At 38.1% G+C, this 24008-nt stretch overlaps 1 protein-coding gene across 1 annotated transcript in view; it reads right to left on the bottom strand.

The window, feature by feature from the left end:
- SLC10A7 (solute carrier family 10 member 7) overlaps positions 1–24008 on the bottom strand; it is a 427489-nt gene that overhangs the window by 91836 nt on the left and 311645 nt on the right. The window contains exon 6 of the mRNA XM_007944113.1: positions 15445–15480. Coding sequence (XP_007942304.1) covers positions 15445–15480 — 36 coding nt within the window. The remainder of the gene's footprint in view (positions 1–15444; positions 15481–24008) is intronic.

The raw sequence follows: 24008 nt of genomic DNA on the forward strand, positions 1-24008 counted from the left end.
ATTTTCATGCAAATTCTTCTGCTAGTTGGGGTTTAGTCCAATTCTGCATCCTTTCCTTCAAGGCTCAGGGGTCCAAGATTATCTTCTGTGTCTGTGTGAATTGGTTTCCCTTTTCTTTGTTGAAGAGGGTCTGTGCAATCCTTCTGCCTAGTCCGCCATCTTGCCCCACCTCCTCCAAGATATGCAAGTTTTAAAGTGATGTTAGACTCACAGATTGGGAACCATACATATGAAACTGTTTAAAGTAAACAGTAAGTACCTTGAGAAACATTAGGCATTCCTATCTACTTTCTCATTCTCTTGAGAATAAAAGTTTTCTTAAGTATAAAATTCATGGTTAAAAAACAAACTTTTGTTGTGGTGCCGTTGAGTGGGCTCTGACTCATAGTGACTCTATCCACAACTAAACAAAACACTGCCTGGTTCTGCGCCATTCTCACAATCCTTGCTATGCTTGAGTCCATCATTGCAGCCACGATGTCAATCCATCTTGTCGAAGGTCTTCTCCTTTTTTGCTGACTCTGTACTTTACCAAGCATGATATTGTTCTCCAGGGAACAGTCCCTTCTGACAACATGACCCAAGTAGGTGAGACAAAGTCTGGCCAATCTCACTTCCAAGGAGCATTCCGGCTGCACTTCTTCCAGGACAGATTTGTTTGTTCTTCTGGCAGTCCAAGGTATTTTCAATATCCTTCACCAAACAATTCAAAGGTATCAACTCTTCTTTGGTTTTCCTTATTCATTCACTGTACTACTTACACATGCATATGAAGTGACTGAAAATACCATGGCTTGGGTTAGGCACATCTTACTTTTCAAAGTGACATCTCTGCTTCTTAACACTTTAAAGAGGTCTTTTGCAGATTTGCCCAGTAAAATAGGATGTCTGATTTCTTGACTGCTGCTTCCATGAGTGTTGATTGTGGATCCAAGTAAAATGAAATCCCTGACAACTCTAATCTTCTCTCCATTTATTGTGAAGTTGTTTATTGGTCCAGTTGTGAGGATTTTTGTTTTCTTTATGATGAGGTGTAACTCATACTGCACACTGCAGTCTTTGATCTTCAGTAAATGCTTCAAGTCATCTTCACTTTCAGCAAGCAAAGTTGTTTCACCTGCATATTGCCAGTTGTTAATAAGTCTTCCTCCAATCCTGATGCCATGTTCTTCTTCATATAAACCAGCTTCTTAGATTATTTACTCAGCATGCAGTTTGAGTAAGTATGGTTGAAGGATACAACCCTGATGCATACCCTTCGTGATTTTAAACCATGCAGTTGAACATCCTCTTGTTCTGTTTAAATGACAGCCTCTTGGTCTATGTACAGGTTCCTCATGAACATAATTAAGTGTTCTGGAATTTCCATTCTTTGCAATGTTATCAATAATTTGAACAAACTACTCCTATTTAATTAGTGTTTTCTATTTTAGTAACCTCCTTTGAAGTATTGTAAATCTTATATTACTTACAATTTCTTAAGTTGAATTTTGATGATTATACATGCATGTATCTTATTTTTGCTATTAAACCATAAGCTTTTTGAAGGAAAGATAAATGTCAAATTGTAATATTCACAGTGTACATCAGGCACTGAAATAAACATTAGATGAAAGCATAGATATTTTGTTGAATATTACTGGGGAAAAACTGTTAAGGATTTTTTTTCATGGCAAATAAAAGGTAATATTTTCTTAGGCTGAAATCTTAACCTTCTAAATATTTATTTATAATTCTAACCATTCTAATCATTCATTACTCACCCACCTTTCTATTCCCTCTCCTCAATGGAGGATCCTTCTTTCTAACAAGCATTTATTGAAAACTTGGCATTGGAGATAAAGTAATAAACAACATTCCTGGCCCAGTAGAATTTAAAATCTAGTGAACACTTACCACTTGTAATATAAGGGAAAGGAAACATTCACAAGTAAAGTAATATGGAATTCCAAGTAATCAATTTATAAGTGCAGTTTTTAAAGCTGCACCAGGCCTTAATTAATCCTCATGGATAGAAACCCATGTACTGATGCATATCCACTGATGAAATAAAAACACCTCTGCCTATGTTGAAAATATGTTATAAAGATAACTGTGATGATATATATGAAAGCATTTTGGAGCTTAGGAGAAAAAGGTGATATTTCAGGAAAAGTATCACACTTTCCCTGACAGCCACACTGGATACATTTACGAACAAGATTATATTATAGATTACATAGATTATATAAGATTATAGAATCTTAAAATTTTAAATTTTAAGACTCAGCCCATCAATATGGTCTGAATTGGCAGACCCTTGCTTCATTTCAGATGATTGCTTTGCAGAACCTTGATGTCCTCTCCAGGATTAATGTCTACTTTACTTTATAAAGTGTCAAATTAAAATAACTAACATTTGCATAGTTCTGTACAGTTTATAATGTGCTTCAACACATATGAACTCATTTCATCTTTATCATAATCCTCATTTTACAAAGGCAAAAAGAGTCTGAGAAGGGTTAAAGAACTAATTCACTATAACATAACTGGTATTGCCTGCAAATTGAACCAAAATATTATGGGGTTTCACAGTATCATGTTGCTTCTTGACAAATAAAATGTGAGGGAAAGTGAACTCCTTCCCTTCAAAATGACTTCCTAATAAGGAATATGTCCTTGAAGGTCAAATATATAATAAGGAAATACCAGTCTTAGATATAGTTCTACTCCAACTCTTTGGATGCATCATTCTGTCTAACCATCCACTCAAGAAGTGTTTTTGATTAGGTGCCATGGATAGGCAATATTCTGACCATTGGAGTCACAGCAATGATCAAAGCTGACAAACTCCCTGCTCTCCTATGATGCTTACATTCTAGTTGGGGAAAATAGACAATAAATTAACAGATGAATAAGGTGTAACATGCTAATAAATGCTAAGAGGAACAATAAAGCAGGTTGGGTGAGGAGAAAGTAATGCAGTATACTATTTTAAAATGGCAAGGAATGATTTCTCAAGATGACATTTGACCAGGGACCTAATGGAAGTGAAGAAGGAAGCCATGAGGATATAAAAAAACAAACCAAACTCACTGCCATTGAGTTGAATCAGATTCATAGTAACCCCTTCTTGGGTTTCCGAGGCAGTATCCCTATGGAAGCGGATTGTCTAGTCTTCCTTCCGAGGAGTGGCTGGTGGCTTTGAACCGCCAAACCTTCTGGTTAGCAGTCAAATGCCTTAGAGGAGAAAATCCAGCTTCTACAAATGGCAGGTGTAAAGACTATGAGGATGACCATTGGTGCTACTGGAGCATCCCACTACACATGCCCATTCCATTCACTCTCCAACTCTTTTACATAACTATTTCATATCTTATCAAATCTCCCACTTACATTTCTTGTCCTCCACCATTAACCTTACTTGCCATTTCTTTGAGAAAATGTAAAAAATCAGAAAAGAATTTATACAAGTTCCTAAAATCACATCAATGGATTTACTTGCATGTCTACTCATATATTATGCCTTCCCTCCCATTATTATGGATGAACTATCTGTGCTAGCAGATTACACTCTCTCCTATGAACCAGGGCTCATCTCTTTTCTTCCACTCAAGGACATGGGTTCAGAAATTCACCCCTCTTTTATCTGCATCAACTTTCTTCTGTGTAACAGGATTAATCTTATGGATAGGAACATGCTGTTAATTTTCCCAACTTAAAAAAAAGAAGAGAATCCTCACTTGATCCTTCACTATCTTTGTTATTATCTCATATTTTTGGACCCTTTATAGGAACGTTCCTCAAAAGAGTTATCTATTTAATGATACTGAAGCTACATGGATAAAATTCACTAGTCAAGGGACAAAGAGTTGCAGAATGGATAAGAAAACATGATTCATCAATATGCCGTCTACAAGAGACATAACTTAGACACAAAGACAAAAATTGATTAAAAATCAAAGGTTGGGAAAAATACATATCAAGCAAATGGCAATTAAACAAAAACCAGGAGTGACAATATTAATTTCTTACAAAACAGAATTTAAAGTAAAAACCAGCATAAGAGACAAGGGAGGACATATCATAATAAATATCTATGCATCCAATGAAAGGGCCCCAAAATACATAAATCAAACTTTAATAGAATTGAAAAAAGAAATAGACAACTCCACAGTGATAGCAGCAGACTTTAATACACCACTTACAATGAAAGATAAAATAGAAAGGAACTCAGCAAAGACACAGATTAAAAAAAAAAAAAAAAAAACCAGAACCAACCAATTTGACCTTATATACCTATACAGAGCACTTCACCCAACAACAGCACAATATACATTCTTCTCCAGCACAAATGGAACAATCTCCAGAAAAGACCATATGGTAGGCCACAAAGCAAGCCTGAAAAAATTTAAAAACATTGAAATACTGCAAAGCATCTTCTCAGATGACAATGTTATAAAATTAGAAATCAACAATAGGAAATTCAAGGGGAAAAAAAGCAAACACCCGGAAACTGAATAACACCCTGCTTGAAAACTACTGGGTAATAACAAAACAAAACAAAACAAATTTGCTGCTGTCGAGTTGGTTCGGATAAAATTAAAAAATTCTTTCAATCAAATGAGAATGAAAACACAACATACCAAAATCTTTGGGACATAGCAAAAGCAGTGCTCAGAGGACAATTTATAGCAATAAATGCACATATCAAAAAAGAAGAAAGAGCTGAAATCATCGCTTTAACCCAACATCTCCAAAAATTTAGAAAAAGAGAAGCAAAATAAGCCTACAGTCAGCAGAAGGAAAGAAATAAAGATCTGAGCAGAAACAAATGAAACAGAAAAACAATAGAAAGAATTGGCAAGACCAGAAGCTGGTTCTTTGAAAAGCTAATAAAATTGACAAACTACTGGCACATTTAACAAAGGAAATGAAAGAGAAGATGTAAATAACATGAATAAGAAATAAAATGGGTAACATCACAACAGAACCCACCAAAATAAAAAGGATAACAACAGGATATTGTGAAGAACTGTACTACAACAAATTTGAAAACCTAGAAGAGATGCACAGATTTCTAGAAACATACCACATATCTAAATTAACACAGATTGAGGTAGGAAATTAAAACAGAATCATAACAAAAGAAGAAACTGAATAGGTCATTAAAAAACTACCAACAAAAACGTCTTGGCCTAGATGGCTTCATTAGCGAATTCTACCAAACATTTAGAGAAGAACTGACATCAATTCTACTCAAAATATTCCAGAATATAGAAAAGGAGACAATATTCTCAAATTCATATTATGAAGTGTGCATAACCCTGATACCAAAGCCAGGCAAAGACACCACTAAAAAAGAAAAATTATAGACCAATATCCTTCATAAGTATAGGCAAAAAAATTCTAAACAAAATATTAGTCAATAGAATCCAACAACCTATCTAAAAAAACAAATTACACATCACGACCAAGTGGGAGTCATACTAGGCATGAAAGGATGGTTCAACACTAGAAAAACAATCAACGTAATCCACCACATAAATAAAGCAAAGGAAATGACCCACATGATCATATTAGTCATTGCAGAAAAAGCATTTGACAAAATCCAACATTGATTCTTGATAAAAACGCTGAACAAAACAGGAATAGAAGGGAAATTCCTCAACATAATTAAGGGTATATATACAAAACCAATGGCCAAGATAATTCTCAATGGAGAGGGACTGAAAGCATTCCACTTATGAATGGGTACCAGACAAGGATATTCTTTATCATCACTCTTATTCAATATTGTATTGGAAGTCCTAGCCGAGCAGTAAGACAAGAAAGGGAAATAAAAGACTTCCAAATTGGCAAAGAAGAAGTAAAACTATTTCTATTTGCAGATGATTGGAAGGAAGTTTGGGCAATCTACTTCTGTAGTGATAACACCTCACAAACCCAAGGAGGGGTCGCTATGAGTCGGATCTGACTCAAGGGCAGTGAGTTTTTTACATAGAAAATCCCAAAGACTCAAGAAGAAAATAAGTGGTACTAATCCAAAGATTCAACAAAGAGGCAGGGTACAAGATCAACATACAAAAATCAGTTGGATTCCTCTTTACACTGATGAAGAGAACACTGAAAAGGAAATCAGGAAAACAATACAGTTTAAAATAACCACCCAAAAGATGAAATACCTAGGAATAAATCTAACCATACACGCAAAGACCTATATAAAGAAAACTAAAAAACACTATGAGAAACCAAAGGAGACCTACGTACATGGAAGAATCTACCATGCTCATGGATAGGAAGCCTTAACATCATGAAAATGTCAATACTACTATGGCAGTTAAGGCTGTGTATCAACTTGGCTGGGCTGTGGTTTTGAGTGGCTAGGCACTTGGACATAGTTATTACCCTTGACGAGATTGTAATCACCTCCATGGTGGAATCTGCAGCTAAATAGTTACCTTCCAGATGTGGCCTACTTCCCATATATATAAACTTTGGGAAAGGTGCTTTTGTCACATCCTGCATTTGGCTGAGTTTTCATCTCAGTGGCCTAGCACCATGTCTGCTGATCTTAGGATTGTTCATAGAATTGAACTAGTGGCCTGCCATGTTACCTGCTGATCTTGGGACTGTGCCATTTTACCTGCTGACCTTGGGTCCATCAGCCTCAGCAGCCAGCTAGTTCCAGAGGCAGAGCTGAAGCCTATGGTCAAGAGGCCTTTACCTAGCCCCTAGAGCTGGCACTCTGAATTTGAACTTCTAGCCTCCTAAACTGTAAGAGAATAGATTCCTGTTTGTTAAAGGCATCCACTTTTGGTATTTCTGTTATAGCAGCAAAAGAGAATGAGACAACTATCTACAATGCCATCCCAATCCAGATTCCATCATCATTCTTTAAAGAGATGAAAGGATAATCACCAACTTGGTATGGAAAGGAAAGAGACCCTGGATAAGTAAAGCACTACAGAAGAAGTAAAACAAAGCAGAAGGCCTCAAAAGGCTCCATGTCAAACCTACTACACAGCCACACTAGTTAAAATAGCCTGGTACCAGTATAATGATAGACACATGGACCAATGGAATAGAATTGAGAACCCAGAAGTAAATTCACCCACTTTTGGACAGCTGATCTTTGACAGAGGGCTGAAACTGATTACATGGGGAAGAAAGAGGGTCTTTAACAAATGGTGCTGGCCAAACTGGACATCCACTTTCAGAAAAATGAAAGAGGACCCATATCTCACACCATATACGAAAATAAACACAAGTTGGATCAAAGACCAGAATGTAAACCTAAAACTATAAAGACTATGAAAGAAAAAACAGGGACAAACTTAGGGATCCTAATACATGGCATAAATACACTATCAAACATAACTAAAACTGCACAAATACCAGAAGACAAAATAGAAGACAGAACTTCCTAAAAATTAGATACTTATATGCATCAAAATATTTCACAAAAAGAGTAAAAAGAGAACCCATAGATTTGGGAAATTTGTTTTGGAACAACTGTTTAGACAAGGAGCTAATCTCTAAAATTTGTAGAAAAGTTCAATATCTCAACAACAAACACACAAATAATCCAATTAAAAAATGGGCAGAGGACAAAGAAGTCACTCAGGCAGCCAACAAAAACATGAAGAAATGCTCACAATTATTAGCCATTGGGAGGTCTGGTGGCGTTGTGCCTAAGGCATTTGACTGCTAACCAGAAGTCTGGCAGTGCAAACCCACCAGCCACTCCTCCAAAGACTGGTCAATCTACTTCTGGGGAGATATGGCCTTGGAAACCCAAGGAGGGGTCACTATGAGTCAGAATCAACTCAATGGCAGTAAGTTTGGGTTTTTTATTAGCTATTAGATAGATGCAAATCACCACAATGAATCATCGTCTCACCCCAGCAAAATTTAAAAAAACCAGAAAACTACAAATGCTGGCTAGAGTATGGAAAGACTAGAACACTCATACACTGCTGGTGGGATTGTAAAATGGTGCAACCACTGTGGAAAAACACTGTGGCGCTTCTGGAAAAAGCTCAAAATAGAAATAACATATGATCCAGCAATCCTACTACTAGGTATACATCCTAGAAAAATAACAGCCATGACATGAACAGATATATGCACACCCATGTTAATCACAGTGCTATTCACAATACCAAAAAGATAGAAACAACCTAAATGCTAACCAACAGGTGAATGGATAAACAAAGTAAGGTGCATACACAAAATGGAATACAATGCAACATTAAATAATAATGATGATTCTGAGAAGCACCTCATGGCATGGATGAACCTAGAGGACATTATGCTAACTAAAATTAGTCAATCACAAAAGGACAAATATTATTGTATGAGACCACCATTGTAAAAAGTCAAAGAAAGGTTTTCACACAAAAAGAAATATTCTTTGATGGTTACGAGGGGTGGGAGGGGAAGGGAAGGTAAACCACTAATTAGAGGGTAGATACATACTAACTTGGGTGAAGGGAAACACAATGTACAATAAGGAGAAGGTCAGCACAAAATGATCAAGAAAAGAAAGATGTAGGGAAGAGTATAAGATTAAAAGTAACAGAAACAAACAAACAAAAAAAAACTTACTACCACCGAGTCCATTCCAACTCATAGCAACTCCCATTAGGTTTCCATGGCTACAAATCTTTGCAGAAGTAGATTGCTTCATCTGTCTCCTGTGGAGCCGCTGGTGAGTTTGAACCACTGACCTTTTGGTTAGCAGCCAAATGCCTTACCCACTCTACCACCAGAGCTCCTTAAAGGCACCAGAGATAAATATTAATTCATACACAAACCTGTAATAACAGTAATAGCAAAAATCAATAACCTACAAGTAGATACATAGACATGCAAGCTGAACAGGTGTGGGAAGAAGAATGGGACTATACCCATGAATATGTATGTATAGGTTTGACAGATGATATTTCTACATATGTATTTATATATGCTGCAAATATAGGCATGAATATAGTAAAGCATACAGAAGGTGAAGTTATGAAAACTTTTCAGGTATAACCAAAAACCCTAAAGAAGTGAATTGCTGGTTCTAGTGACTCAGGACCATAGACTTGGGGACATCAAGGTCAATTGGCACAACATAGTCACAAAGACAATATTCTACATCCTACTTTGGATAATAGCAAGTGGGGATTAAAAGCTTACAGGTGGCCATCTAAGGTGCAACTATTGGTTTCACCTCATCCAAAGCAAAGGAGAGTAAAGAAAAGACATGTGGAAACAATTAGCCCAAAGGACTAATGGACTATGCCAACCTCAGCCTCCATGACCTGAGACCTGAAGAACTAGATGGTGCCCAGCTACCACTACTAACTTCCCTGAAAGGGATCACATTAGAAGGTCCTGTATAGAGTGGGAGAAAAATGTACAGAGTGGGAACAAAACTCAAGATTATAAAAAAGACCAGCCTTACTTATCAGACAGAACTGATGGAACCTCCGAGACTATGGTCCTTGGTCATTCTTTGGACCTCGAAACTGAACTCACTTGTGTAACTGAATTTTCTTTCAAACAATAGATAGGTCTACAAGGTGAACAATAACTCTAGGAAGGTGAACACATCTTAGAACAATCAACTATTCATGATCGAAAGGGCAGCATTTGTCCAAGAACAAAGTTCAGAAGGCAGGAAGAGTTAGCAGAGAAGAGAAGAAGGAATGAAAATGAGAAACACAGGGAAGATGTGGGAGGAGTGATGTTACATTGAGGGGACTGCAAACAAAATGGATGTGAATTGTTGAATGCAAAACTGATTTGCTCTGTAAACTTTCACCCAAATCACAATAAAAAGTTTAAGAATAAAGAGTTGTCGATTATCACTGTCTTTAACTCTTCTTCCCCCATTCTTTCTTGAACCCAATCCAATCATGCTTTCATTTCCACAACTCTGCTGAGATCTCTTGTAAAGGTCCACAATGACTTTCATTTTATGAAATCCAATGGTGAATTCACATATTTCATTTTATCTGAACTACCAGCAGAATCTGACATAGCTGACCACACTGCACTCTTTGAAATACGTTCTCTGTTAGGCTTCTAGACTACTAATGTAGTGTTCCTCCTAAGCAAATTGGCCATTTCTCAGTCTTCTTTGTTCACTTTTTAACACTGGAGTGCCTCAAACTCAATCCTCTGATCTCTTTTTTTCTCTAGTCTCATCCTCTTGGTCATCTCATCTAACTTAAAACCCATCTCTATGTTGACCTCTCATGTTTATCTCCAGACCAGAACTTTATCCAGAATTCCTGACTTATACTGTTAATTGTTTACCTAATTTTTCTGCTTGGATGTCTAAAAGGCAATTCAATCCAAACATACCCAATACTGAACTCTTTATGAGTTCCCTCAAATCTATTCCACCCTATAGTATTCCCCATCCTAAGAAATGGTAATTCCATCCTTCTAGCTGTTTTAGGCTTGGAATCATCACTGACCATTCTCTTCCCCTCATAACCTTCATTCAGTCTTGCAGTTTTGCTTTCAAGTTTGATTTCCAAATACTTCCAACCATATTTCCTTAATCATAATGGCCTAAATATTCAGCGTCTCTAGCCAAGATTATGAAACTAGCTTTCCTGCTTCCATTATAATCTTTTTACAATCCTATTCTCAACCCAGCAGCCATATTATTCTTTTAAAAAGTATGTCCAAATATGCCATTCCCTTGATCAAAACCCTTTTAATGGCCTTTCTGTTGCTCTCAAATTAAAATTCAAGTCCTTACAAAATTTCTTCAAGATTCTACACATTTGGTTCTCACTGTGTCTCTAATTTCATCTCATCTGTTGCCCCACTAGTTCATTCCATTCTAGCCACACTGGCCTCCCTGTCGTTCCTTAAAGACACCAGGTACACTCCCATCTCAGGACCTTTGCAGTTGCTGTTCCTTCTACCTTGAACACTCTTCTGCCAGAAAGCTCACTCCGTTTATCTCCTTCAGGTCTTGGCTGAAATATCATTTTCTCAAGGAACCCTACTTAGACTGCCATATTTAAAATGCCAAATACCCATCCTACTCTGGCACTTCTTATTCCCCTTCCTTTTTTTTTTTTTCTTTAGTATGTATCACCCATCTTACATACTATATTTTCACTCATTTACTGTTTCTTTGTGCAGATCAAAATTTTATCCGTTTTGTTCACTGCTATATCCTCAGCTCCCAGGACTAAACTAACTGCCATCGAGTCAATTCAACTCATAGCGACCCCTCCTTGGGTTTCCAAGGCAGTATTTATATGGAAATTGATTGCCCAGTCTTCCTTCTGAGGAGTGGCTGATGGGTTTGAACCTCCAGCCTTCTGGTTAGCAGTCAAATGCCTTAGGCACTATGCCAATAGCACTCCTCGTGACAGGCCCTGTCATATAGCAGGAACTCAGTACATATTTATTAAATGAGTGATGAATAAGTATAAGTAATTTTTTGAGGAATTTTGCTATAAAAGAGAGCACAGAAATGGACCACAGGTAGGATGGGGTAAGGTTTGATTTTTTAAGTTGTGTAGTACTACAAAATGCTTATATGCTGATGGAAATGATCCAGTAGAGAAGGAAAATTTGGTAATGTAGAAGAAAGAAGGAAATCTGGGAATCAACACTAAGTAGGCAATAAGAAATGGCATCTGGTACACAATTAGAAAGACTGACCTTAGATGAGAAGCTCTAGTGGTGCAGTGGTGAAGGCATTTGGCTGCTAACCAAAAGGCTGGTGTTCGAACTCATCAGCTGTTCCAAGGGAGAAAGATGACACAGTCTGCTTCCATAAAGGTTTATGGCCTTGGAAACCCTCTAGGCATTTCTACTCTTTCCCGTAGGGTCTCTATGAGTCAAAATCAACTCGTTGGCAGTAGGCTTGGCCTGGCCTTACATGGGAGCAAAGACAGAAAGGAAGGCAAAGAATAAAGCTACAGATGCAGGTGGGTGGAATCTTGTAAAATGCCTCTAATTTCCTCATCAGCTAATTTTCTTTCCACAGCTGAGGTGAAAAGAAAGACAAAGCATGACACTGGGTATGTGAAAGCAAGAAGAAAGTATGGAATAGTTCTCTAAGAAAATGGGAGAGTGAATTAATTAGGGGAAGGTAAAAGGATTGCTAGGCTTACTTACAGTTTTTTGTCATAAATTAAAATGAGATCAGCGTGGTAGTGTGTTTACTCTAGCCATGTTCAGGTACATATGCAGAAAAGGTATAGAATTGGATTTAAGCAGGTTTTAGTGTTTTGCGGGCAAATAGGAAGAACTAAGAGATGAACAAGGTTGCTGATGATATTTATGATAAAGTAATGACCATGATGGACCATGAGATCTAGGCCAGGTAAGATGGGATGTGAGGGCATGAGGAGTGAGCATGTATGGGGGGTATTGTTGGAGACATTGTAAAGAATATTAGGTGAATGAATCAGCCTGTTTTAACAAGTTTGAAGAATTTTTGATTTGGGGGGTATCACAGGGAATAAAAGAAGCCTGGTGGCATAGTGGTTAAAATACTTGGATACTAACCAAAAGGTCAGTGGTTCAAACTCATCAGCTGCTCCATGGGAGAAAGATGTGGCAGTCTGCTGCCATTAAGGATTACAGCCTTCAAAACCTGATGGGGCAGTTCTACTCTGTCCCACAGGTTTGCTATGAGTCAGAATTGATTTGATGGCAATGGGTTTCGTTTTTTGATAAACCATAACTAAATTTGGTGACAGAGAATAAGTCACAAAGACAGGAGATGCTGGTCAGAGAGAAGGACACTTGAAAATGGGATTATGGAGAGTTATTGTCAGTAACAAAGTCCAGAGTCTGACCACAGGGTGGGTGGCTAAGGTGGAGTACAGGGCAAGTTTGTTGGACAAGAGGTCAACAATTTAGAGGAGAAGGTATTGGAAGGATCAACTATGTGACTAATAAAATGCCAAAATCAATCCAAGCATAGTGTTAAGAAGACAATGGGAAAGTGCTAATTTCTCCTTTTGACTGATACATAGTGATGTGAAGTTTTACTAATAACCACAATAAGTAGGTGTAGTAAATGGCAGAATTATATTTGCACAGACTTCAAAGGGCCTTAACTAGGAGACTTTATGGAGAAGGCATGGGAAATTATCTGTAACTAGCAATGAGGGGCAAGGAAAATATCTCACCCCATTTCAAGGCTAAGTGATATAAAAGAGGCCTGCAGCAGAAATAATAAGTCACTAGATAGTTTTCAGTTGGTATAGGAAGGTGGAGGAAAGGAAAAGGTTCTGAGAAAAGGTTAAGAATGTAGAGGGCTGAGATTCCATCAGCAAAAGCCTTCACTAGCTAGTGAACCTGAATATCCAGAAACTTTAAAATTCAAAATAGAAACTAAGACAATCTAATTTCCAAGGGTAAGAAAACACTACATCTTTTATTGAAATGTGTTCATATTTTAAGCTGCTCAGGTTCTTATCCAACTCAAAAAATGGAGCCTGGTAACCAAAGTGATTAAGCAATTCCCATTGTTGGAAAAAAGAAGGCAACTTAAACAAAAAGTGTTACATAAAACATATGTGCTTTAAAGCCATAAAATACAGAAGTACATGTTGATGTTGTAAGATGATGCCACTGAACCTACTGGGACAGCCCAGTTGGCTCAGAAGGGGACCATTAGACTAATGAGAGTTTTGAGGTCTTTTTTCACTATTTTTGTATCTCTATTATTTTAAAATGCTGAGCTAATTCAGGCTCACTAGTCTATGGATTGGTGAGTAGGGAAAAGCTTTCAATAGTATTTGGCTATACTGTTAATCACCTGAGAAAAGTTCTTGTTATGTCATGGGATGGGAAGGAAAGAGAAAGAGAAAGTCACTTAGTTCTTCAATCATGAGTTGATACAGTGTGCCAGAGATTCCAGATTCTGAGACACTCAAAAGCTGAGATACTTAGAAGTGCTAGCCTAACTCTCAGCCACCTAGTTTTGTCCTTAACATCTTCCTAGCTCTTCTTATGAGTGAAGAGATGTCACTCTTATGTAGTGGGAAAAACCTAGGCTATGTAGCAACAACTGCCACTTACTGTGCACTTACTAGATGCCAGCCTCTACACTAGACCCCTGGCAGTGCAAATGGGGACCTCAAACTGCCCTGCATCCTGTGTCTGCTGAAGGCTGAGAAATTGCTCTTGTGGCTTCAGGTCTTAAAAAAACACTGATGGATTATTCCAGTTCCTTGCATCCAGTGAATAGGTAGGTTCACATGAAGTCTTTTCTTCCTAATTAATGCAAAGAAATACCCACTCGAATTTTCATTTGACTCACTGTACATTCTGAATTGGTGGAGTCCAAATTAATGAGGTTTGTTATGCTGAGGGAAGTGATTTGATGATTGGACTCTTCTTACCTTGTCAGTGCAGAGCTAGCATTTCAGAAGGGAAGGGAAGAATGAGGTTTATATACCTGATGGTAATATCTTTCATGAAAGATGCAGAATCCAACTGTTTAGTATTTCTATCCCTCTCTACTTCCTACACAGCTTGTAAGAAATGAGGTGCCTCACTCTATTACTCTAATTGAATTCCAACTTGGGTAATTACACTACAATTAAATAAATTTTCCCCATAGTTTTAATTCACTGACAAATAGTGCTAGTCAAACAGCTACAATTCACTCCCCCAAATGCATCCCCACTACATTTCAGAGATGAGTGAAATGATTTATATTTGAGAGATGTGTGTCTGAAAAAATGCATAGTTCATAAAATATTTTAGGTATCATTCATGATTACATATGCTTTGCTCAGCATGAGATAACATTCATTTCTATTATAATCTTTCATCTAATTTTTCATATGCTTAGAGACAAAAGAAATAAGGCAGTTAATTAGCATTTCTTGTTTTCAGAACAATTTTTGTTTAGTTAACCAGTAGCTTATAACTACTTGTATTTTTTTAAATTCTAGAGCACATTTCATTATTCCCGAGGGATAAACTGTGGTAGGTGTTATTGTTTCCCATTCTACAGATGAGAAAATTGAGGCAGTATTCCCCAAGGTAAGGAAGCTAGCTATTATCAGTACTAGCTCTGGAATTCAAGCTTCCTCTGATCCTGGCCCAAGGCTCTTTCTGTCAAACACTATCAAACACTGGGTCACTGTCAATCACTTTAATTTCACTAATGAGAAAATAAAGAATAGCACATTTTGTAACCTGTGCCACAGGCCATTAATTTGTAATAATTACTGATTTAAGCAGAAGCTAAAGGCCCAAATACTGGGTCCTGATGCTGTCCTGGAATCTTGAGATTACATAGATTTTTTGTGTCTGAGTGTTCTTACTTAGTACAGCTCAACTGGAAGAACAGTTCAAAATGTGATGCAAAGTGGTACAAAAGGATTCAAATTTCAATTTTATTCTAATGACTTTTCTTAAAGGGTTGTAGATGGCTTTTAATAAAAGTATTAAAGACAACATCAAAGTACTTACAAATAGCAGCAATAGCAGCGGTGTTATAATGATGCCCTGAAAGAAATAAAACAGATGATGATCATTTATCAGCATGGAAAACAGGGCAATTCTTTGCCATTTTAAACTCTGATGCATGGAAATGCTTATCCTTCTCACTTTCGTTTAATAAAATCTAGGAGATCCAATCTCGGCTCTCCCTACAATAATGCCTTAGCATCTCTATTACAATTATTTGTATTTGACATCATTAAAAGTCCAACCACCAATCTTCCTTAAACTTGTCTTTCCTTTTTTAAACTTAAGTTCCCTTCTCCAGTGCATGTGTATCACAGGGGTGAAAGCTGGTGGTTGGCAAGCTTTCTCACTCCAAGGCTTTCAACTCTAACTTGGATAAAGTGCCCCTTTTCAAGAGAAGACAGGTGGTTTAGTCCCAGTTGGGGTCCTCTCCTGAGCAAAGACCACATCAGTTGTGATGAATGGGATGTCGTGATTTTGTAATGTGCACTGATCTCCCCTAGGAAATGAGCTGGGATCTCAAAACTCATTTCACTTGATTAGACTCCATGTCTCCGTGGTGGAAGGCAAGTCTTTCATCTAATTTAGCCACACAGGACCACCTCAGTCCCTCTGCCTCCCCTAGGCAGAAACGAGCAAAAGATTTGTTTTCTTCGATGACAGGGAACAGTTTGAGGCTGGTGCCGATGAGGCAGGATACAGGTTTTAGGTTTCTTGAAGGTAAATCTTTAAACTCGGTATTTGAGTTGGGAGTTAACATGACAGGTTTCACTTTTAAAGCTGCAGATGATTATTTGCACTTCATATTTTTCCTCTCTCTCTCAATACTTCACTATGATTTATATAAGAAAAAAACACATTTCATATTTTTATTAATGAATTCTACTTGGAACTTTAACTCCAGAGAATTGGAGGGTGTAAGTGTGTGTGTGTGTGTGTGTGTGTGTGTGTGTGTATGAGAGAGAGAGACTGAGAGAGACCAAGACCATACTGTGCCCAGGATCCATGTCTGGGACAACTTCTTTCATGTTGGAAAGAAGTCCTTTTGGTATGCATAAAGAAGTCCTTTCCTCACTAGGGAACTCTGGCAGTGTAGTCCCTAAGGCATTCGAATGCTAACCACCAGGCTGGTGGTTCAAACCCACCAGCCACTCCCTGGAAGACTGGTGATACTGCCATACGGATACTGCCTTGGAAACCCCAGGAGGGGTTGCTATTAGTCGGATCCAACTCAACAGCACTGAGTTTGTCACTAAAGTAACTAAGTTTGTTTGGATATGGTCCAAGAGGGACTGGCTCACATTATATGAACATTGATGCCATGACTTTCTTGAGCATACACACACATGAATATCCACACATGAACCTGCTTTATCATTAAATAATAGAATAAATGGTTCTTCATTGTGTAAACTTCTGCAGTTGGCAAAAGGGAATAAAACATTTTAACTTAAGTGTTATATTTTTAAATCTACTCATTAAAACATGTTTTATAGCTTATCAACTGCACTGGCATCAATGAAATAGGTTTTCATTAGCATATTTCAGAGAGCTAAATTCTAACTGCAAAAATAATATTTAATGATTGTCTTCCAATGGCACACAATGTATGTCATATTTTGGGAAGAACTCTAAACTCTACAAGGTCATGTTTTTTAAACTTTACAAGGTCAATGTTCCACATTTTCACATAGAAATGAGAATATCTTGCTAGTGTCAGTCTACATGGGAGCCAGACAGTTAAACACATGATTAAACGCACTGGTGCAAGGAGGAAAGTGGTGTGAAAGAGGAGGTGATTATTTCTCTCATGGAAGTGATGACAAGGAAGACACAAGAACAAGATTTGAATAATTAGTGGAATTGACCCAGCACAAAAGTGGTAATGGCATTCTAGGAAGAGAGAAGGTGCAGCATCAATATGGATCTATAAGGAGATGAACAGGGCAGGAAAGAAAATGTGAAGTCAGATCACCAAAGGCCTTCTATACCAAGGCAGGGAGCCTGAAACTGATCCTGTCAATAGTGGGAAACTATGAAGAACTTGTAGCATAGTGCCTAAGGCACTTGACTGCTAACCAGAAGGCTGGCGGTTCAAACCCACCAGCCACTCCTCGGAAGGAAGGTTGGGCAATCCTACTTCTGTAGTGATAACTGCCTCGGAAACCCAAGGAGGGGTCGCTATGAGTCGGGGCCGACTCGACGGCAAATAACAACAACAACAACAACATGAAAAACTTGAAGGGAGCGTGTAATGAGTTAGTATATATTTTAATAAATGAAGAAGGGATTTGACTTAGCTTTGACTGTTAACCAGAGGGTTGTCAGTTCAAACTCACCAGCCACTCTGCAGAAGGAAGACTGGGCAATCTAATTCTGTAAAGATTTACCACCTTGGAAACCCAAAGGGGGTCGCTATGCGTCGGAATCGACTCATTGTCAGTGAGTTTGGTTTTTTTTTTTTGGTTTATAACCTAACCTAACAGTTTGATCTTTGTTATCTATGGATTTACCTAAACTCAGGTAAAGGATAATAGAAACATGTATGAATGTTAATTATAGAATATCAATAATGCTAACAACACATCTAAGAAACAAGACATGCTATCTGTGATAGGGCAAGAATTTTCACCCAGTTAGAAGGTTGAGGATTATCACCACTCAAGACATTTAGCTTTTGAAAGAATCAGTGCCACGCTGGTGATATATAGTGCAGAGGGATCCATGTTCTTCCTGATGCCCATTTCATTTTCTTGTTGTTGTTTTTCTGCCATAGTGAAAAGGTAATTGTATTAGTAATAATACTACCAGTAACATTTTAAAATGTGATCCTCCTCTGTTGAGGGAATTAGTTTACATATTAGTCTGATTTTATACACAAGAAAGTTGAAACTCAGAACAGCTAAGTAACCAACCCAAAGTCACATAGCAAAGCATAGACTTGAACCTACTTCTTCCAACTCCAAATCCAGAACTTACTCCACTACATCATTGGTAACTGGGTGGCACATTTCAGTGGCCAGTACAGTATTCTACAGAGTTCTGCTTATGGTATCTGTTTTGGTATTAGCTGCTGTATCATCCTGGTCCCCAAATTAATAACCAATTCTTAGCAATAACCACATTCTGGAAAGAAGAGCAGTATTCTCTGTATATTTTTCTGCCTGAATACTTCAAGTGCATAGTCACTAACACACAATAGTTTCTTTGCAGCTCTTCCAAGGATTTATATTTGCTACTAAAATACTAAGTTTCCTAGTGAATAAGATGTACTTTCTAATTCTGGATTCAAGATTCCTCATTATTTTCTCAAGAATGACTGTTCAAGTTCATTACCTGACACTGAATTATTATATAATGTTGAAGCCTACTTTTCAGTTGTATTAGGAAATGAGTCAGCCATGATGCCATTATCTCTGACAAGGACATTATAATTAAGTTTTTGTGAAATCATTTTAATTATTATTAAAATATTAAGAGCTAACATATGGAGTATTTTTCTTGTGTCAGATACTATGCTAAGGATTTTATGTATGTTATGTAATCCTTACAAAGACCCTACGAGATAGGAACTATTATTATCCCCATTTACTAGGTAAGCAAACTGAGCCTCAGAGACCAAGTGAACTAGTAAGAGACAAGGCTAGCAATTGAATTCATATCCCTGGGCTCCAGAGCCTATGCTCTTGCACGGTATAGATGAAATCTTTGCAATCATAACTCAAGATGATATTTTAAGAGTAAACCTGAGAGGACCTTCAGACACAGTATGTCTTTGTGACAGCATGAAACAAACAGGGAAATAAGCCTCTGTGGGACATGGAGGAAGTGATTCTGATACTTTTTTTTTCAAGTGATACTTTTTTTTTTGCAAATGTCAATGGTGAAAAAAATGAACTAAAAATTTAAGCTGTAACAGCAACAATCATTGAAAGTCAGAAAGTCCAATAAACATGTAGTATTTTCTTGAGTCAGAATCGACTAGATGGGTAGTGGACTTGGTTTTTAGTTTTGGTCTTCTCTCAAAATAAGGCTCAGTTTGATTTCTTTACCTTCCTCTTTCCTAAGCAAATCCTACATAAATGTAATGAGTAAAAATCAAAGAGGCAGTAGATGAGCAAGTAGTTCTAGTAAAGATGTTACCCCCCCTTCCTTCCAGATTCAAGGTCAAGACACAGTTTTAGCATCTGTGAAGTTGGGGTATGTTAAGCTTTCTGAATGTAACACCTGAAGAAGTCAAGTTACAAAGTGACTGGCTTTCATTATTTCCTGAAAAACTTTTAAAAAAAATCCATTTACACCTCTGATGTGAATGACAGAGTGAATGTATTTCAATGATTTTGGTGGAAAGGAAAGAAAAAATATGTCAAATCTGAGACACTGAGATTTAGTCATATGAAAATATAAACAAAGAACCAAATGAAAACAAAAGCAACAGAACTGTTTTTGCACAATTTTCAGCAGTAAGACTCATAAAAAACGGCAAAAGTGAAGTGAAGTTATGATTTGTTTTTAATGGAAAATGTTATCAAAGGGCTTTACTACAACTGCCGTGCTCACAAAAATGCTAAAACTGACTTAGGTTGTCTCCAGGATATTGAATGTAAGTCTTAGAAATGGTGCTTTTTATTTTTTTAATTAAAGGGCATTAACTCCACAACCGAGGAGCTCTAGTAGCATACTGCCTTAGGCATTTGACTGCTAACCAGAAGGCTGGCGGTTCAAACCCACCAGCCACTCCGTGAAAGGAAGACTGGGCAATCTACCTCCTTAAAGATTGACCACCTCGGAAACCCAAAGGGGGTTGCTACGAGTCAGAATTGACTTGATAGCAGTGAGTTTGGTTTGGTTTAACTCTACAATTTGGTGTGAATGAGATTCCATTTTCACAGAATAACAGGATCTCAATATTGCACAAGATTTTAAGAGATACCCTGATCCAGTTCTCTCTGTCTCTCCAATGTCCTCACCAGTGATGGTTGCACCTCTGCCAGGGGACATGACAGAAAACTCAAGGCAAACAAAGCCTCTGGCTGGAGCTCCCCACAAAGAGAAAGCTTTTTCTTATGCTGATCCCAAACCATTCCCAAAACTGCCCAGTCTTCCCCTTGGAGCAATTTAGGTCAAGTCTCACCCCTGTAGGGGCCCTGGTGGTACAGTAGTTAAGCACTCAGCTGCTAATTGAAAGGTGAAAGGCTAATTGAACCCACCAGCTGTTCCCTGGGATAAAGATGTGCCAATCTACTATTGAAAAGATTACAGCCTTGGAAACTCTGTGGGCCAGTTCCACTCCATCCTATAGGGTCTCTGTGAGTTGGCATTGACTCAACAGCAGTGGGTTTGGTTTGGATTGATATTTTATGAGTAAGGCTGAACAACACGCAGTAACAGCTGCACACATCCATTAATAATCAGAACATGGAATGTACGAAGTATGAAGCTAAGAAAATTGGAAGTTGTCAAAAATGAAACGGAACACATAAAGATCGATATTCTAGGCATTAGTGAGTTGAAATAGACTGGTTTTGCCCATTTTGAATCAGATAATCATATGATCTACGATGCTGGGAATGACAAATTGAAGAGAAATGCTGTGTAATTCATCATCACAAATAATGTTTCAAGATATATCCTGAAGTACAATGCTGTCAGTGATAGAAAAATAGCCATACACCTACAAGGAAAGTCAGTTAATACTACTATTATTCAAATTTACACACCACCGACCAAAGCCAAAGATGAGGAAATTGAAGATTTTTACCAACTTCTGCAATCTGAGATTGGCTGAACATGCAATCAAGATGTGTTAATTATCATTGGTGGCTGGAATGCAAAAGTTGGAAACAAAGAGGAATCACCAGTAGTTGGGAAATTTGGCCCTGGAAATAGAAAGAATGCTGGAGACTGCATGATAGAATTTTGCAAGACCAATGACTTATTCACTGCAAACACCTTTTTTCAACAGGGTAAACGGTGGCCATACACATGGACTTTGCCAGATGGAGTACACAGGAATCAGATTGACTACATCTGTGGCAAGAGGTGATGGAAAAGCTCAGTATCTTCAGCCAAAACAAGGCCAGGAGCTGATTGTGGAACAGACCATCAACTGCTCATATGAAAGTATAACTTGAAGTTGAAGATAATTTAAACAAGTCCACAAGAGCCAAAATATTACCTTGATAACGTTGTTGTTGTTGTTAGGTGCCGTCAAGTCATTTGCGACTCACAGAGACCCCATGCACAGCAGAACGAAACACTGCCCGATTCCGCACCAGCTCCACGGTCCCTGCTATACTTGAGTCCATTATCGCAGCCACCGTGTCAATCCATCTCATTGAAGGCCCTCCCCTCTTTTGTTGACCCTCCACCTTACCAAGCCTGACATCCTTCTCCAAGGAATGGTCCCTTCTAATTAGCACATTCTGATTACCATTTCAGCTCACTAATGCCGAGGATATCAATCTTTATGCATTCCATTCCATTTTTGACAAACTTCAAATTTTCCTAGATTCATACTTTGTACATTCCATGTTCCGATGATTAATGGATGTCTGCATCTGTTTCTCCTCAATTTGAGTGGTGCCACATCAGCAAATGGAGGTCTTGAAAGCTTTACCTTATTCACGTGAGTAAGGCTGGGTTTACTTTGATGATGCAGCTCTTTCCCAGTCCTATTTTGAGAGCCTTGTAACCTAACCAGACTATTCATAAAGTTGTGCAGTAATGTATCAGACAGTGTTTCTTTGCTATTCATAAGGTTTTCCCCGGCCAATTCTTTGAGAAGTGGACGGCCTCTTCCTTCTTCCTAGTCTGTCTCAGTCTGTAAGCTGGGCTGATATCTGTGCACCATGTGCATCCTGCTGGGTTTGAAACACCAGTGGCTCAGCCTCAAAACTCACATCAACACGTCACTAAGGTAGGACAAACCAACAGACAACTTTGTCTCCCTGTTGGAAACCTTTCCAACCACCCTTACCTGGGTCTCTGTGGCTGATCCTCCTCTGTCCCAGTTCCTGGGCTTTTTCCTCCCTTTCTCCTGCTCTCCCACCCTGCTGCTTTGGGCATGCCTGGGTTCCCTCTCCTCACCTGGATCCTTGCGGCTCATTCCTCTTCTATCCCAGTCCCCTGGCTTATTCCTCTCCCCTCTCTGGTTCTCTCACCCTGATGCTTTGGGTGTGCCTTGATAATATCCGTCCTGAATTTACAGACCATTTAAAAAATAGATTTGATGCATTGAACACCAGTGACCGAAAACCAGAGGAATTGTGGGATGACATCAAAAACATCATCCATGAAGAAAGCAAAAGGTAATTAAAAAGACAGAAGGAAGAAAAGGGCAAAATGGTTATCAGAAGAGACTCTGAAAATTGCCTTTGAGTGGAGAGTAGCTAAAGCAAAGAGAAGAAATGACAAGATAAAAGAGCTTAATGGAAGATTTCAAAGAGCAGCTCGAGGAGACAAAGTCAATTATTACAATGAAATGTGCAAAGACCTGGAGTTGGAAAGCCAAAAGGAAAAAACACACTTGGCATTTCTCAAGCTAAAAGAACTGAAGGAAAAATTTAAGCCTCAGGTTGCAATAGTCTATGCATATTCTATGGGCAATATATTTCATGATGCAGGAAAACATTAAAAGAAGATGGAAAGAATACACAGAGTCACTGTAGCAAAAATAATTGCTCAATCTTCATCCATGTCAGGAGGTGGGACATGATTAAGAACGAATGGTATTGAAGGAAGAAGCTGAAGCTGCACTGAAGGAAGTGGCAAAAAACAAGGCTCCAGGAAATGATGAGATACCAATTGAGATGTTTCAACAAATGGATGCCACACTGGAGGCACTCACTCAGCTATGCCAAGAGATTTGGAAGACAACTACCCGGCCAACTGACTGGAAGGTAACTGTATTTGTGCCCATTCCAAACAAAGGTGATCCCAGAAAATGTGGAAATGATCAAGCAACATCATTAATATCATATGCAAGTAAAATCTTATTGAAGATAATTAAAAAATAGTTGCAGCAGTCTACTGACATTGAACTTCCAGAGGTGCAAGCTGGATTCAGAAGAGGATGTGTAATGAGGGATATCACTACTGATGTCAGATAGATCATAGCTCAAAGCAAAGAATACCAGAAAGATGTTTACTTGAGTTTTATCGACTATGCAAAAACATTAGATTGTATGGATCATAAAAAATTATGGATAACATTGAGAAGAATGGGAATTCCAGAACACTTAATTGTGCTCGTGAGGAACTTGTACATTGACCAGGAGGCTGTCATTCAAACAGAACAAGGGGACACTGCATGGTTTACAATCAAAAAGAGAGTGTGTCAGGATTGTATCCTTTCACCATACTTGTTTCACTCTGTATGCTGAAAAGATAATCCAAGAAGCTGGACTATATGAAGAAGAACATGGCATCAGAATTGGAGGAAGACCCCTGAATGTTAATGGATTAAATGCACCACTCAAGAGTCGGAGAGTTGCAGATTGGATAAGAAAACAAAACCCATCAATATACTGCCTACAAGAGACACACCTTAGAGATAAAGACAAAAA

The sequence above is a fragment of the Orycteropus afer genome, unplaced genomic scaffold (genome assembly GCF_000298275.1).
Source record: "Orycteropus afer afer isolate SDZICR_OR568_19922 unplaced genomic scaffold, OryAfe1.0 scaffold00120, whole genome shotgun sequence".
Classification (NCBI taxonomy): Eukaryota; Metazoa; Chordata; class Mammalia; order Tubulidentata; family Orycteropodidae; genus Orycteropus; species Orycteropus afer.